The 18164-nt window shown below is 38.6% G+C and overlaps 2 protein-coding genes across 4 annotated transcripts in view; one reads left to right on the top strand and one right to left on the bottom strand.

The window, feature by feature from the left end:
• Positions 1-16228, top strand: part of CMC1 (C-X9-C motif containing 1) — a 39863-nt gene extending 23635 nt beyond the window's left edge. Inside the window, exons 3-4 of the mRNA XM_060781887.2 lie at positions 12329-12419; positions 13742-16228. Of these exons, the coding sequence (XP_060637870.2) occupies positions 12329-12419; positions 13742-13862 (212 nt within the window). The 3' untranslated portion in view covers positions 13863-16228. The remainder of the gene's footprint in view (positions 1-12328; positions 12420-13741) is intronic.
• AZI2 (5-azacytidine induced 2) overlaps positions 15594-18164 on the bottom strand; it is a 28535-nt gene continuing 25964 nt past the window's right edge. For all 3 annotated transcript variants that reach the window (XM_067470224.1, XM_060781886.2, XM_067470223.1), the window contains one exon: positions 15594-17849. In XM_067470224.1, the coding sequence (XP_067326325.1) occupies positions 17488-17849 (362 nt within the window). In that variant the 3' untranslated portion in view covers positions 15594-17487. The remainder of the gene's footprint in view (positions 17850-18164) is intronic.

The raw sequence follows: 18164 nt of genomic DNA, 5'->3' as shown, positions 1-18164 counted from the left end.
CTGGTGCTGAGATGCTTGATGTCAAGAATTCTTAAATTGAAGTTGGGAAACCAATTTGAAATGTATATGGTGCTCTCAGAGGTTTCAGTTCTTTCTGCAAGAGGCTAACGTAATAGGCTGAAAAGGTCCGTGTTTGTCACATAATTCAGACCTGCTTCTTGACAAAGCCTGCTTCGTTTTTACAGGTGTTGGGATGTGAGGAAGGAAGAGTCTATAAAATGAATATTTATTATGAGTGATGACCCCAGTGGGTCTGTTTAGCCTACTAAAAAAGCGCGTGCAAGGGAAGGGGACATGTTCTCTCACTCTCTAAATACATTGGAGGGATAAAGGCAGAAGATGGTAGTGACCTCTTTAAGGAAGATTTGAGATAGTATCTATAGGGATTCTTAGCTGAGGCAAAGTTTAAATGCGGGACTTCCTAACTCTTGTACTGTACCAGCTTTTGGAAAAATATAATTTATTTTGGTGCTGGATAACCATTGATTTAAAGTACATCTGTGCACATTTTAAGGTATTTTTAATTTTTTGAACAGCCTTTTGATCACCTTCAGTTTAATAAAAGCCTCAAATTTCCAAAATTTAAATGTTGATGACTCAAGGAAATGATTATTGTGCACACATCTATTAGCATAAGTGTTAATGGAGTATGAGAAAATGAGAACAGATCAAGTGCATTAATGACTTAATTCTATTTTTATCTTTGTTTATTTTGTAAATATTTGTATCCACCCTGTATCACCAGATCTCAATATGGTGTACAAATAAAATTAATTTAAACAGTTTGAAACAATTTGAAATTTAGGGTGTTGTAGTGGTTTGAGTGTTGGGACTACAACTCTACAGATTGGTGTTTGAATCCCTACTTGTCCATGAGAATCCACTGGGTGACTCTGAGCAAGCCACAATTGCTCAGACTGCAGTGAATGTAATGGCAAACACAGGATTGATAGAGGTACGCTCTCAGATTGAAAAAATATTTATGTTTTTTCCATTTTTACGTGGACCCTGTGCCCCTAACTCTAGTGAATAAGGGAGACCTACTGTAGCTTCTGTTATCTGTTTATGTTGAAAGGAGAAATGAGGAATAGCATCCTGTGCTACTCCTATCCTACTCCTATGCTTGGGATGACTGTTCTTTTGATGCAGAGTTTGCTCTGGGTTTGCATAATCACATCATAAAACCTACACATGGGAACCACATGAAGAGAACCCCCAAGGTAGTGTGTTCATAGCTATGCCGTCTTGGAATTCTGGATATTTCAGAAAAAGTAACTTGTTCCAAGCTCTACATTAAAAACACACTCAACCAAACACTTTTCAAATTCAAGGGTGAGGGTGGGTGTTATCTTTTGTGCAGTTAACAACTACCACATATATTCGAGAATAAGCCGATCCAAATATAAGCACAAAAAAAACTTACCACAAAAAAACTGGGAAAACGTATTGACTCGAGTATAAGCCAAGGGTGAAAAATACAGCAGCTACTGGTAAATTTCAAAATAACAATATATACCACTAAAATTACACAAACTGAGACATCAGTAGGTTCAGTGTTTTTGAATATTTACATAAAATGGTATTTTAAGATAAGATTGTCCAACTCTGATTAAACTATTATTCTAACCTTCTTCAATGGAAATCCTTCCAAAAAGAATAAAGTAAAATAATAAATGCAATAAAAATAATAATAGAGTAAAATAATGGACATGTGATAATAACAGTAATATTAGAGTAAAACAATAAATTTAATAATAATTAAAAGTAGAGTTAAAATAATAAATTTAATAATAACAACAATCAATAGAGTAAAATAATGAAAATAATAATAATAATAATAATAATAATAATAATAATAAGGTCCCAGCCGGCATTTGGAAACAATAAACATCGACAAAATCATGATCTGTCAACTGCAAAAAGCCACCTTACTTGGATCTGTGCGCATCATTCGAAAATACATCACACAGTCCTAGACGCTTGGGAAGTGTTCGACTTGTGATTTTGTGATACGAAATCCAGCATTTAGATTGTGTTTGCTGTGACATACTGTGCTTTTGTGTCAGTAAAATAATATTAGACTAAAGTATAGGCTGATGGGGGGAGGGTTCAGCCTAAAAAAGCTTTGCTTATACTCGAATAGATACAGTACTTATTTCTTATCCTGATGGCAAGGTATTTTTTGGGGATACCCTAAGTGTTGTTCTCGGACAACTTGATATATTCTTCCTTTCAGAACAATTCTTAGTGAGGACATTAACACAGTAGGATAGTTTGTGCCTCCATGTTGGTTTTTGAATAATTAATTCAAAGAGGGAGAAAAAGTTTTTTTGAACATCCAGGAACCAGGCTATAGATCAGAGATCAGCCAAGTAATCGAACTGGAGACAGAGTAGAAGAAAAACTAGAACCTGGAATCCATTTCTGATTTCACAGTCATTTTACTTTGTCTGTAGTTTTATTGGCTGTTGGTCAGAAGCACATGTGGTGCAGCAAACTGGAATTGTCGTTGTGTACCTTTGCTTCAAATTTATTGTGACCCTATAAAGGTAAAGGTAAAGGTAGTCCCCTGACATTAAGTCCAGTCATGTCTGACTCTGGGATGTGGTGTTCATCTCCATTTCTAAGCCGAAGAGCCGGCGTTGTCCATAGACACCTCCAAGGTCATATCGCCGGCATGACTGCATGGAGCGCCGTTACCTTCCCGCCGGAGCGGTACCTATTGATCTACTCACATTTGCATGTTTTCGAACTGCTAGGTTGGCAGAAGCTAGGGGCTGACAGCGGAAGCTCACGCCGCTCCCCGGAATCGAACCTGCGACCTTTCAATCAACAAGCTCAGCAGCTCAGTGCTTTAACTCACTGCGCCACCGGGGGCTCCTGATAGCCACCTTATATTGGGGTTTTCTTGGCAAGATTTATTCAGAGGAAATTTGCTATTTCCCTCTTCTGATGTTGAGAGTGTGGTTTATGCAGGATCACCAGTTGGCTTCCATGGCCCAGTGGGAAATCGAAATCTGGTCTCCAGAGTTATAGTCCAGTGCTCAAACCACCATATTATACTGGGTCTTTCCCCTTAGTCCTAAAAACTTTAGTATAGTACTGTTGTAAAAAAAAAATCTCCTTTTAAATGCAATTTTGTTTATTTACATCCTGCGTTTCAAGTCAAGTGCTTACATAAGGCTCTCTTAAGGAAGATGTTTTGAAATGTACAGTAAAGCTCATAGGGAGAAAGGGTCACTCTTCAATATGGGGTTATAAACATTGTGCAGCTGAAGGGAGGTGTAGCAACTGATCGGGTCTGACAAAAAATGAGGCACACTTACAGAGAACAAGAGTTTATGCTATGTCAATCTCTGTGCCCTATAATTACTATTTTCCATCTCACCATATTCGGATTAATCTTGTTTTTCCTATATGTTTTTGTTCAAATTGGAATAATTCTTTAATCAGCTCGGTTATGCATGCCATAGTGGTCCAGGCAAGGAAACCCACTCCTGGCACACTGATGATGTGTATATTTTATTTGTTGCTATAATTTAAAAGTAAAATAAGAAATATTGATTTCTACTTGACTGGAGAGATGATTTAGTTTGAATATCAGTCTGATCTTAATCAGGTGAGAATTAATTGAGTTGGAGGTATTAGATATTCAGTGATGTTAACTGAACCATGATCAATCTACAGAGAAGCTGGCTTTTGTACTGTGTCAGAAATATCAAATAGCTTCCACGGTACAATGCAGAACCATCTTTTCATGTTTGCTGTACCTATTTTGCCTCATTCAATTCACCCATAAGTCAATTCTTGGCACAATATGTAATCTTCAACAAAATAACTTAAGAATACATAATAAAAACACCAAATATAAAAGACAACTTTGTTTTAAAAGCACTGACTCGTTTTTAGTGATTTAAAATAATTCAGTTTCTTCTACATATCTTGAAAAATGAACTATTTTAGGTGGCCTATAATCTTTGTAATACCTAGTCACTGTATTGCTTTTTCCCCACCCCCATTTAATTGTATTGCCAAAAAAAAAAATGAACCTTTGAGATTTTTCCCCTTTTTGTCCAAATGGGATATAACTTTCAGCTTGTTCTGGTTCATGGTAGATGTAAGAGTGTGATAGCAATATCATAAGTGTTGAAGAAAATATAAATGGTGCGATAACACCTCCATAGGACCAGTTCTTAAGTAGTAAAATTGTAAACCCTTTATATAAACTACAGAGCAGCCTCTAAGATCATCAGTGTTACCTTGGTGATAGGTAATGATTGATTTATTGAGTGTATTGGAATATATTCATGTTCATGCACTGTGTGTATATTTATTTTAAACAATGTATTTGAATGATGTGTTTATTATATTTTGAAGACTTAAAATAAGGTATTTTATGTAGGTGTGGAAAATAAAATTAAATTGCAAAATGACTGAAGATGGTATTAATTAGCTGCATAATTCCAGGGAGCCAGTAGCTCTTCAAAATGTGTAGATGTCCAGATTGGTTTTCCTGGTTCTTTTCTACATTGTTTCCATTTTCCTTTTCAAAGAAAAAGCTTTCTATTGTGGTCTGTTCTAGAAATATACATGTTATAACAAGGTTGTGTGTACCTAAAGCTTAATCCATAAGAAATACAATAGCTTTTAAAATGTCAAAAAACCTGCTTGTTTTGACTAAAAGGGTTAAGTAAGGATGGGAAATAAAGTAGATCAACAATACAGGAAGACCCCTATATCTACAGAGGATACATTTTCAGCCAGACCGCAATTACCTGAATGACCAAACATGAATTAAATCATCAGACGTGTGTCTCAACATCCCAGAGTCTCTATAGTCTTTACAAATTTGCTAAGTCCTCCAGGGTGACTCTGTGGTAACCTATTTCCTAAACCACTGAGTAAAACAAGTGTTTTTTGAGAAAATTATTCACTTGATAGGTTTGGGGACAGCACACATCTGTTTCAGGTCATTAGTTTAGATTTACACATCATCAGCATTTTGTCAATAAAAGATAGCTCAGACATGGGCAAACTTTTTTGCCTTTGGACTGCATTGTGATCCTGGCTGGGAGGACTGGGCTGGGAGGAAGGGCAGCAAGGCACGTTCTGGGTGCGTTGGGCCCGGAAGGGGGAGGGCCTGGAAAAGGGTGGGCCAGGAGTGGGTGGGGCAGGGCTTGGTTCATCCTCAGGTTGTCCTGTCATAAGGATAGGGCTGCTCGCCCCATCCTTATGTCGGAAGGAAAACGAGACATGCAGCAACTGCTCCAATCCGCCTCTTCAATCCTCCTTCCCCAATCTTTAGGCTGTCCTCTTGGCATTATGGTGGGAGGAGGGCAACACAGCCGAGAGCACTGTGGAGGGTTCCTAGCCATTATGTCGCTTCCTGGACCAGCCTCTCAGCATAAGGACTTAATGGAACACGCTAGAGAAAGTGCCTGTCTCCTTTCAACGGCTTCTGGTGGGCATGGGCTGTGGGGGTGGGGGGGGCATGATGAAAGTGGTGAAAGTGAACTCCTTAATCCTTGAATGAAAAGAGGTTTTCTGTTCATGGAATGCCATGTCTGGATCCAACGTTCTGTCTTGGTTGCAGATACAGGTAAAACTGGCTCTCCATATTGGCAGGGGTTTAAGAGTACAAGAACCTCCCAAAAGTGAGAAAAAAAAACATGGATACTGTCCAATAGAGGCAGGGGACCTTTGGCTCATGCAAGCATAGCTTGGCTGCAGTTCTCCACATGTACTGCCCTTCTCCCAAAGCTGGGGGACATGTTCATAATCACATAGTAGTCCCATCCTAAGAGGTGTGTAGATGAAGAAATTATAACTGCTGTACCTGCTCAGTGCACAATTACCCAGTAGCCTTGGCCACAGGTGGAAGGGTGTGTGTGGGGGGGGGGGGGGGAGTGATCACTGCCACCACCACACCAGCTGCCTGAATGTAGAGCTGCCCTGTGAACATTTGCACAACATCCCTAGCCTTATGAGATGAGTGGAGGGGTGAATGATCACAGCCGCTGCAGCACCTGTCTACCTAAGCTAGAGCTACTGTGTGAATGTCCCCAGGACAGCCCCACTTTCAGGAGATGGGTAACAGCTGCACCCATAATAATTCACCCCTCCCTGTACATCTCATCTAAGTCCATGTCTGCTGTGCCCCAGTATGAGTGGTGTTCTTGACAGGACAGTGAGAAAATGAAAAGGAGCAGAGGAAGGAGGAGATAGAGCTAGTAAAGTAGCAGGTACAAGCTTGCAATTTATCAAAACTGCAAGTGTAAAATCTGCAAAACCATGTGTGCGTGTGCATGCTGGCTGACCTGAGTTGGATGTGGTGACTCCCAAAGTATTAACAAAAAGGTTATTTTTAGAGGTCAATTCTAAGGAAAGAGGAAATATGCTGCCATGCAAATGTTGTAGAAGATATCTCCTGGCATTATGGGCAGCAAAAGAGAAAAGATGAAGTGAGTTCACTGGGAGAAGAGGGGTCACATCAAAGGGACCAATGCAGTGACTGAGAGGCTGTATTTTAATTGGTAATTATCCATGCAGGTGGGCATGGGTAAAAGTCTTATAGTCTCCCGTGCAGTGTGTTTTGCAGGGTTCTTTTTTTAAAGATTTCTTTTAAAAATGCAAGTGGTCCCATCTGTGCCTGTGTGCATTTGCATGGATGATATAATGTGGAAAATGGGAAATCACAGCTGCAGCTGGTAGCAAGGCCTGCAACTGCAGGTGATCTCGCTGGCCATTGAAATAATCCGTTATATTTGTCCAAGGACAAACTTACGAGAAGAACATTGCAGGCCTTAAGGTGAAATCAGACACTTGGGCTTTTTACTTTGCTCATTTCCTGGTCCTTTTGTTGTTGCTATTGTTTAAACACTACACCAATTAGAAATGCAGTTGTCTTCAAAATGAGAAGCCAAGTTCACAGGCTTGTAATCTGTGGCTATAAACGTTCCCTTTTGATTACCCATTCCTTCTAGGATTCAGTATAGGTATCTTGTTTTAACATTCAAAGCTCTATACAACTCAACTCCTTCCATCTTTTAGCCCCCCCCCCCCCTTTTTAAAAAAAGATTGCCCTTGAAACCTTCAATCTAGGAATTTTAGTCTTCTCAGCCAATCAAAGGGTTTTTCTTCTTTGGCTCAGATTGATCCTTTTTCACTCTGTGTTCCATCCTCTTGGAATTGCCTCCTTGAACATTTATGGACTATTCTTTATCTTGTTATTTTTAAATCTCAATTAAAACTTTGTTTCTAAAGCCAGCTTTTGCCAATCTAGCAGTTAAAAAACATGCAAATGTAAGTAGATGAATAGGTACCGCTCTGGCGGGAAGGTAACAGTGCTCCATGCAGTCATGCTGGCCATGTGACCTTGGAGGTGTGTATGGACAAAGCCGGCTCTATGACTTAGCAATTGACAATGGGCACCACACCCCAAAGTTGGACACGACTAGACTTAATGCCAGGGGAAACCTTTACCTTTACTTTACCTTTCTAAACCTTTGGTACTTTTACTAACAGCATGTATTGCTCAGTTTGTTTAATATTATAATTTTTTGTATTTTAACTGGATAATTTATTTTAAAGGTGGGTTGTACGGTTTTATATTTTATTATTCCTTCCTTCCCTCTGTATGTGTAACTGTATACACAGAGATTTTAGATTGTATGCCTTTGGCACTACCCCCTAGTTTTGGTTGTTTAACTTGTAGTGCACCATGTACATGGATGACACTACATAAATAAAAAAGAAGGAGCCATACAAAAGTTCCCTGTGAGAAGTGCATATGAAAACATCTGTGACTTTGTAACTTTAAAAAAAATAGCAACAGGAAAATAGTTTCCTTGCTTTATTACAGGCCTTGTGATTTTTTCCTCCAAAAAAGTAGACTCAAAATAAGATGACACAACATGATGGATTGTTGGATGGACTTGTCATCCTTCTCTTTGCAGTGTGAGACTAGACTTGAAAGGCCAACTGCCCTTCACTCAGCATGCAGTATATGTCAGCAGACTGCAGCCCGATTGTGAAAAGGGTAGTGCCCTGCAGTGATTATCTCAGTTGGCCGCTTGTGGAAAATCCTGTGAAAACATTGCGAGTATTCTTTGCCTTTAGCCTATCCTCTTGCAGCTACGCTCATTTGCTCAATTCATTACCCATTTTAAACTATTTTATTGGCACCATGGAAATAAGTAAATCAGGATACCTAAGGGGGAGGGGGGGGGGCGTTGAAAGTTAATTTTTCTGAAAGTTAATTTTAATGTTTTTCTCATCCTGTCTTTCTGGGTCTTTTAACCCCCAAAAGTGGGTTTTAACTATTAATGAAGTTTCTCTGAATATTCTGCATTTTAAAAAAAGAGCCAAAGCCAAACTTGTGCCTGATCAGCATCGGCTAAAAGAGAGATGCTGTATTTTTCAGATCCATTGAAAGCCTCTAGTAAACATTCGTAATTGAATAGTCCAAATTACAGTCTTTTCTCCTAGCAGCAGAGGGATTGAAAAAGGCTGTAGATACAAAAGCCAGAAGTAATTAAGTAGTGTTATATGTTCACGGATTGTAATACTCTCAAGCCTGCTCCTTTTCCCTCCCTTTTCTTTTCCTTTTGAGTTAGCATTAACAACATTAAAGCTCTATAGCTGGAAGCACTTTTATCACTCTGTAATGATGCTTCCTGTGTGCGCAGCCCTGGCTGTCTGTAGCTTAAGCAGGGCCCTTCGGAAGCTGGGGTATGTATGCTCTCTGCAGCCGTTCGGTCTTTGTTCACTAGGACATCACACCTTTAACCAACTGAAGCTGGTGAGCTAACAAGTGAGAGGGACCTCCCGTTGTCTTCAGCTTTTATTTTATTTTGCGTGTCCGTGTGCTTGGGTTTTTACTTCACAGCTTTTCAGGAGGAATTATTACAAAAGGAGGAGGGAAAACAGTAGTACATCACTGCTTTACCGAGGCCTGTGCTGGTGGGCAGCTGAAATCCAAATTGCTCTTTGGGCTGCGTGTTCAGCTTGGAAATCCCATCAGAAGTCCCCATGCAGTTAATTATATACAGCTTATTTGTATACAATAGAGAAAAACCCATGTGTGCATGATCCACATGACCACTGGATATGTTTTTTCTCTATAGTATTGCTACAAGTCCATTGGTTGCTATCACAGCTTTAAAGAAAGAATATAGGGCATGTATGATATGCAAAGCATTATAACCCATAGGTGTAATTTTTAAATATTTTATTCTTGTCTGTAAATATTGGTTGCCAACATAGAATGCCAATTTTTTAAACAAAAAGGGAACAAATCACTTTTTCCTTATAGTTATATATGAATTAAAAAGTCTTTATCTTTTTTTCATTTAGACTGCAGTCTTACTTAATGCACTTGACTTGAAAATAACCCCTGATGAAATTCATAAGATTTGTACTAGTCATATCCTGAATTGAGATGTAGTTGAATTTGCATATGTTTACAAATGCTTACTAAAAATTTAAGCAAAAAGTTTAAATATTACATTTGAGTTGTAACAGTGTTTGAGAGATGAGGGAGAACATCTTATATTAAAACAATCTAAAAGAAATGAGCTAACAAAAAGGATCTGGTACTCTGATAGTACATCATCCTTTTAGTTGACCAAAAGAGTTTTAAAATTCATTTTAGCCTTACTCTAGAACAGTGGTTCTCAACCTGTGGGCCCCCAGGGAATTTGCCCTACAACTCCCAGAAATCCCAGCCAGTTTACCAGCTGTTAGTATTTCTGGGAGTTCAAGACCAAAAAAATCTGGGGACCCACATGTTGAGAACCACTGCTCCAGAAGGAGAGGGGGCATAAGGTTTTTTTTTTCACTCCTGGCCCTGCAGAACTGCACTGCTCCCATTTTCTAGAACTGGAAATGATCCCCCAATCATGTTTAGGACAGTTTTTGGCTGCTCTGGGATAAGAATCCCCAGAACACTATTTTCCACCTTTCACACAACAGTCATACCCCCTCCAAAAACTATTTTGTTGTGGCCAGTATTGTTGTGGGGGGACAGTTAAGCATTTTAAGGTGGCCGGGGAGTTGGATTGAGCCAAGGAAAGCACAGGCCACATGATTCCCATCCCTGGTTTTAATAGAGCACTAATGCAAGTTAGCTAAGAGAATGATAATCACAGAGTTGTATTCTCAAAAAAAAATGTGCTAAGAATAAGAGTATAATTGTTCTTGTTACGTGATCACTTTGGACTGATTTTTAAAGACAGCATAGATGACAGAACTGCTTCTTTGTGATATCAGCTCTGAGCTGCAGCTATACAAGTATCTGGTTTTCCTCTATATGAAGACATTTTGCACACGTATGTGCATTTGCTGGGGTGTTTAGACCTGCCGAGGGAGCTGTTCTCTGTGTCGCACCATTGAGAGTAGGAGAGAGCCAAAAGAGGCCTTCTAAACAGAGGCATTGCCGTTATGCAATACCTCATTTTGGTTGCAGATTGAGACCTAGGGCTCAGTGTCTTTAGATCAGTTCCAGTTCCCATCATACTGGACTATGGATTATTATTTTTGTTGATCCTGAGACTCATTGATGATAGGGCAGGTAAGAAATACTTAACGTTGACAAAATTGTTTATATGTCTGTGTTGCATGTTTTGAGGCACAGCTCGTTTTCAGACAGGGAGTTTACATCCACGAAAGGAGATAGGCATGTGTGAAGTGGTCCATCGGCATCAGCACTGCAGAATGCTAATCAAAGGCTTGCTGTGTTATCACACGGGCGGTGACTTGTTGAAAGCAGTTTGAAAAGGAGCAGGGTTTCACCTCCTGGATTTGTTACGGAATAATAGTTTCATAAATAGTTTAGTAGTATTGAAGATCACTCCCAAGTATGAGCAGTGTTAATTTGTTACACAGTGTGAAGGGAAAATCCTAATTACAACCTTGTTGCTAAACAAGTGAGAAAGACCTTACAAAGAGCTCGAGGCAGCAGGCCAGGAGTGGCTAAGCTTGAAGGATCAGACTGGGTCACTGAGTGAGAAAATATATCGCTGCAAAGGCTTCTTTTTATTAATACTATCTCACTTTATTGGTGACTTGGACAGTTTCAGAATGCTTGTTGTGGTGACTGGAATATTTTGATGTCTCAAAAGACAGTGATAAACAGTATTCAAACCAACAGTCAAAAGGCACATAGTGGGATGGGGTTGCAATCCAGCAGAGTAGAACAGAATTGGGATCTAAGCATTAGATGACCATGAGACCTTTGCTGAAACAGAGTCCCTCACTTTGGTTGCTGTAGTTGTTCTGTTCACAGCTTCATGCTGAATGAACATACATATACAGCCCTTTCATTGTCCTTTCTCCCAATGTTTGGGGCATGATTTCTGCAGCAGGGAAGCCTTTTGCAGAACTATATCAGCTCACCACACAATTAAAAACCCTGAGTTTGTAAGGTTCTGTTACCACATAGGAAACTTTATATAACATGGAGAGGTTTGCCATTGTACATGAAGGTCAACACAGTGAAAAACAGCAGAGCTGGCATGCCCATACTCACTATCTTTCATTGCTCCATCATTCTACTTTAAAATGGCTAAGTATAGATATTCACCATAATCAAATAGATTATTTTCACTGACACTTTGTCGTCATAACGGGCAATATTTAACTGGATTTCCTCAGAAAAGTAATAGGAAACCTTTGTTCCCTCTATAACCAATCTGGGCTAAAGATTTGGAATCCAACAAAATTTGTAGGGCACCAGATTGTGGAAGGCTGGTATAGTTATCAGGGAAAATGGTAGGTAAGAGTTGTTTTTCTTGCTTTTTAATATGAAAAGCTTTCTACCCTACAGGAAGAACTTAATGTGGGAGCTCTTGGGGGAGCTCCATTCCATGAGAACTGTCTTCCTAAGTTTATTTATTTACAGCATTTTTACACTACTCCTCGGCAAAAGAAAAAAGCATTCCGAGTGACTGAAACAGATTAATAATACAGTCCCTGCCCCAGGCATATAAACTAAAACACAATCCAGAAAAAAGCAAAGGGATGGGAAAGTCGGAAGGGGAAATAAATGTTGGTTACAGGATGATCTTACCATCCTACCTGGGGTGTTCTTTACTTCTAAAGGTGTTTTGTATGGTAGATGTTGTTTTTATTGTCAAAAACACGTTGTTTCAGACCCTCTTGTGTGAACACCTGTGCGATTTTTCAGAAGCAAAGTTTGGTAATCCAAAAGAGTTTTGCTGTAATGATGTTGTGTGAGATTATTGACCAAGGAATGACAACTCTGAACAGATTTTTTTTGTCTTGACATCTTGTTCCAGCATAACCCCTTTGTCTCTTTTTTCCCCCCCAGCCTTTTCCAAGTGTTGTCAGGACACAGGTTTTCTGATGGTGTTTAAATGCCGAGAGGAAAATGCTGCACTGAAAGAATGTCTTACTGGCTAGTAAGTACAGTAACAAAAAAGGTTCATAGCAAGCAATTAAGCAAAAAAGCCATATAGCCATCCTGGCTGCACAATATTTCTTATTTTGGGGAACATACACAAATGCAAACACTCTTTAGATGTTTACAGAACTAGCATTACCTTCAGTATTTGGTAGTCAGTGATGCATTGTATCTGAGCACAGAGAATGTATACTTCTGACCACTACCCCTACTTCATTCATTCTTACCCATGCAGCTGAACTTTATAATAGAAATGGGAAACCTGTGGCTCTCTATGAGCTTTTGACTTTAATTTTAGATGTTTTAGCCATTTTGGCCTGTGGTAAGAGAGTGTGAGAGCTACAGTTTAATGTAGAGCCAAAATGTGTCCACTTCTCTTTTATAAGGCTAGTCTGTTGGGACCACAATAGAATCAGTCAAATGTAAGCCCAAATTGTGACAATATGGGAAGATAAGCTGTGAAATGAGGGAAAAGCATGGAATGGAAAGAATGGCATGCTGGATTTCGGTGTTTTTCACAGGCAGCTGGGGTTGCGAGAGTTTAAAGTGAATGGAGGAAGAATTCTGGGCAGGGGGAAAGTTGAAGTTTTTAAAAATGCTATAGCAAAATGTATGATGCTTTGATTGCACCAATGCAGCAGAAAATAGGCATTTATACTAGAGGTGTGGACTGCATTTCTAGTGAAATTCCCAAATGCTTTCAGATAAATGCCCAAGTTTGAAAAAATAGCCGAGTTTTGAATAATACACTTGGCCCTCCATAGCTACAGATTCAACTATCCATGTCTTGAAATTTTTTTTAAATTCCAGAAAAAACCCCAAATGCTATCATTTTATATAATGGGTACCATGTTATTATGACATTGTATGTAACGAGACTTCAACATCCATGGTTTTTGATATCCTGGAAGGAGAGGGATGTTTCCAGGGGATGTTCCCGGAAACCAAACCCCAGCCAGATACCACATCTCCCCGCTAATGCTATTTACCATTGCTACATTATTCCATACTCTTCCATCTATGTGGTTAGATAGGGGAGGGGTGGATGTTTGAAATCTTGATGTCTGACTCTTGAAATGTGAGATGCTTCTACTCCACTTTACCAAAACTGCCAGCATCAGACTTCTATGCAAGAGAAACTTAGTGATTGGGTGTTCTTCAAAATTAACATATATTGCCCAGATGCACTAGATCAAAGATGGTTATGGTGCTAGTATTTTCCATGCACCATCATTAACCAGCCTGTAAATAGTCCAGGAGTAAATGTTGTTGGATCTGTACATTGCCAGATCTGATTACCACATTTTGTCTCTCTTCCAGCTATACTGATCCAGCATTTTATAAAGAATGCGAGTCTGAATACTTGAAACAAAGGGAGGAATACAGAACAACAGGAATTCGTCCTTCACAAAAGCAGCAGAGGCTTCCCACCAGCATGTAGTCAAGTTGTACACATTTGGCAGAAGCTTGTTGATTTTTAATTTGTAATATACATTTTGGAGCCCAGCAGATTCTACAGTGAAGGTTTTTTATCCTGATTGTGCTAAAATTGAAGGAGTTTGTATGGCCTCATATTGTAAATAATATACCTAAATAAAGTAATCCAGAGATCATGACTACAGGGAAGAAACTGTAAAATTCAGTTATGAAACTGAACAGTAAAAGTAACTCCTCTGTCAATGTCTAAAGTATGTTGCCATATCTGCAACTAATACTAACGTACTTCAGGATAAGTAAAGGTTTCTGATTCTGGGGGGTGGTGCTTATCTCCATTTCTAAACCGAAGAGCCGGCATTGTCCATAGATGCCCCCAAGGTCATGTAGCCAGCATGACTGTGTGGAACACCGTTACCTTCCCACCGGAGCGGTACCTATTGATCTACTCACATTTGCATATTTTCAAATTGCTAGGCTGGCAGAAGCTGGGGCTAACAGTGGGACCTCACCTCCTCCCCAGATTAGAACCTCCAATCTTTCAGTAAGTTCAGCAGCTCAGGGCTGTTCCACTGTGGTCTACAGGATACTGCTTTTAAAAATACCTACCTGATGATCTTAATTATTAGCAGGAATATGTCCATTGTTTTGAAACACCATGTATTTGGAGCCCTCAGAGCCACAGGAGACAAAAATGAAATTTTGTTTTTTTTTAAAGTTTTGCCTCAAAATGGCATAAGGCATCTATAAACTTTTAACCAAATGAAATATAACTCAAAAACTTTCTGAACTTGTTGGGGATGTTGTTTTTTTTCATCCTGTAACTTGCCCATTTGCAGAGGCATCTCTTTCAGCACTTCTGGGAATTTCTAGCTTTCACACATCCTTTCATATTGATCAAACTGGCTGGATTTGTGTATACAGAAGATGGCCTTTATTCTTTCTATGGTATCTCAAGTCAAAACTCAGTGAAGCAAAGCTTTTAAGTTTGTTTTTTTAAAAAAAGACATTTTAAAGGGACAAAAATCTTAATTTTGTTTAATTCCAGATCTTTCATTTTAATGCATTATATTTTCATGAATTTCATCAGTCCTTTTATGATCTCAAACTCAATAGGTGTATGGTCATACCACTCAGTAGCATCTCAATTACAAATCAAGATTACAATGATTAAACCCCTGCTAAAACTGCTTTTTGTTATCCTAATTTAGTACTGTAACATCATTTTCTCTTACTACAATGGAAACCAAATAATACAGCCTTTTCAGTAGGCTTTCCCAATATGTTAACTCCGGTTCCTGGACAGGAATTTAAAATGTTAGAAATGGAAAAGCAGAAGGAGCAATCATCACAATGTTTAACTGACCTCCAGGATGTTTAGCAACTAAAATCTCTTACTAATCATCATATGTCATCAAAACAACTGTCTCCTTCATCAGGAACACATTTCAGCTATTTCAGAGGCTGTGAGCGTTAACCTTTTAGCATATACCATTCTGATCCTTGACCACAAACTGCAGGATATAAATGATTTGCTGTACTTAAGAGGTATCAAAGAAAAATGTCTCCATTATTATGCCACGCCTCTGATTTAAGGCTTGCAAACTGGGGTAAAATGAAAGCAATGATATCCCAGACAAAGTAGAAAATTATGTGTTTACATGCATAGCATTTCTCAATATTATATAGTTCAGAATAACTCTCCAAATACTGTAGTTGTATCAATTTACAGAAACTCTTTTTCAAACAAAAATAATTTATTCAAAATATGATAATTTCTTCAGTACATTGCTCAAAATGTTAAGCAGCTCTGTGCTCTGGACAATGTTACTTATCCAAATCTCTACTATCAAACGGACAGCCCTGCGAAACACACCAGAGCTATGTAACCGCATGAGAAGCAGCTTCTGCTGCTTTGTTATTACACAGGTAGTTGGTTCTATCTGCTAAAGTCTAGTGACATGGATTTATTTTATGCATATTGGGTTTTGTTCTATTACTTTTCAGGAGATTGTACTCCCTGGAGTCAGCTATGTTCATTGGTCAGAATAAATTCCAGCATCAGAAACCATTTCCATTAATCACAGACAAGCCAGCGTACATGAGCAAGAAAATTTTAAAAAGTATATGGTGAATGATACGTATATTATTTATGTATGCCATTCACTAACATCAGTAGAAGGATCCTGTTTTTCATCCTCTGCAGATTATATTATCTCCAGTATGAGGACAAGGAATAATGCAGCCAGCACTGAAACATACAACCTGCAATGCAAGGAAAGGAAAACACGTTTCTTTCTCTTTCACAGTACACCAGTGTGGTTGTGCTGCTTAAGAAAAAGTCAAACACCTCCATGGCAAGTTATTATTTTTTTTTAAAAAAGCATGTCAAAACTATTAGTGATATACAGATTTTACATTTTACTTTTCCTTATTCTTATTTCAAGTGCAAAACTGGGAAGCTAGGAGGAAGATGTAGGAGTCATGAATTAATAAATAATGGAATGATCAGGTGGAAGTCTAACACAAAATAAGCAAAACTTGCAGCTGTTCTATCCCTTTGGTGTCACATCTACAGCAGAACTTTCCAACGTAAAAAAACTGCCACTGCTTTCTGCATATTTAAGATCAACATAATACTGGAAGCATGTCAATTTCTGCACTTTGGAAGGCATTCATTTTTTCTTCTTTTACTACTTCTAGTAGTTCAATGTGGATTAAAAGATCTCACTACTAAAACTACCAGTAATGATATATAGGAAGCACAATTATCTGAAAGCTGAATATTAAGTACCCATGGGCGTAATATTTTAGATGCCCAACTCATCTTAATAACAAAAGCGGAAATGCATTCCAGAAAAATTAAATGCATCTGGGGTAAATGGTGGATCCTCATTATATTATAATGTCTGCCTACATGAAAGTACAATTAGTGAACTTGAAAATCACAAAGATTTTGGTAAGTTGGGACAGTGATCATTGTGATTTGGTTAGAGCAATTTCAGTTCTCTTGGGGCATATAACCTTAATTGTCTATGATGCTACCCTGTTTCTGCAGTGATGAGACTTTGGCATAATCTTAGTCTTCTAGCAATTCAGATCATTCGCTGTGAGGCTAATGGAAAAGCACAGCCAAGAAATAACCTTAGTAATCTGTCTGAAACCAATCACAATAATTCATTGTTCACCGTTACTTTGCAGCACACACCACACATTATGAAAAGCCAGTAGCTGTCCAAACTGGAGGAGAAAGCTAATTCATATTCCATTTTTTACCTGAGAAGCTTTAAAAGGAGATAAACTATTGGGGGAAATGAAAGAGGGGACACTCTCACAGTGTGAAGAAATGTCTGAAGATAACTGTATTGCAAAGCAATGTTATTCACAATTTGCAACAATGCACAGCTTTTGTTTTACTCTGAGGTTTAATACTTGGATAACCTGCAGATCTGCAGTCGGAGCACAGGACTGTTCTGATTCCTGAACAGTAAGCATTTCTTCTACTGTCTCTTGTTTTAACTAGACTGTTTTCAAATGTAGATAAGAAAGGAGTCAGGTTCTGCTTAGAATGTTTCCTCCTCTTCCCCTCCAGGTTTACTTCAAAGCTATATCAAGTTATTCCTTTTGGGCTCTTAGCTCTTGTCCAGGCAGTTTTGGTTACACCGATCCAGACTGCTTTCTGGAAAGTTTAAATGACACACTCTGTTTTTCATTTCCCAAAACATTGTCTCACTTGGTTTGGGAGGACTTGGGAAGACCCATGAATTGTCCTCCAGAGAGCTCTTTCCATAGGAGTTGTGTTCTTGAAACTCAGAGTCACAAACTGGAATAGGTTTTGCATCAATGCATGGTGATGAAGATGCAGAATTGCTGAAAATTTGGTCACTTGGAGGGAGTAGCCTTTTTTTGCAAACTGCTGCATAATCCGCTAAATGTAGATTGGCAGTATCCTTTTCAAGATCTTCAACACACTGAAGAGGCGTACACGATGGCACTGTAGAAATAACAAAATATTCTTGCATTTCAGCTAAACAAATGGCATTGAAAACTCAAATGTCATGTTTTTATTTATCAGATCAGAATGACTAATAATGCAACCCGTCACTTATGTTTATTTCATTTTACTTAAAGTGCTTCTAAAGAACCTCAATACTCTACATTTAACTCTTCTAGAACTAAATAACAGATATTCATGGAGTAAATAACAGATATTCAAGCTAAATAACAGATATTCCAGGGATGTGTGTATGAAAGGTTAACATTAGAAAGGTCCAAGAGTTAACTTGTCCCAATCCTCCTTATTTGCACC

This window comes from Anolis sagrei, chromosome 6, assembly GCF_037176765.1.
Source record: "Anolis sagrei isolate rAnoSag1 chromosome 6, rAnoSag1.mat, whole genome shotgun sequence".
Classification (NCBI taxonomy): Eukaryota; Metazoa; Chordata; class Lepidosauria; order Squamata; family Dactyloidae; genus Anolis; species Anolis sagrei.
The sequence above is the reverse complement of the archived record's forward strand: the minus strand, read 5'-3'. Positions and strand labels throughout refer to the sequence as shown.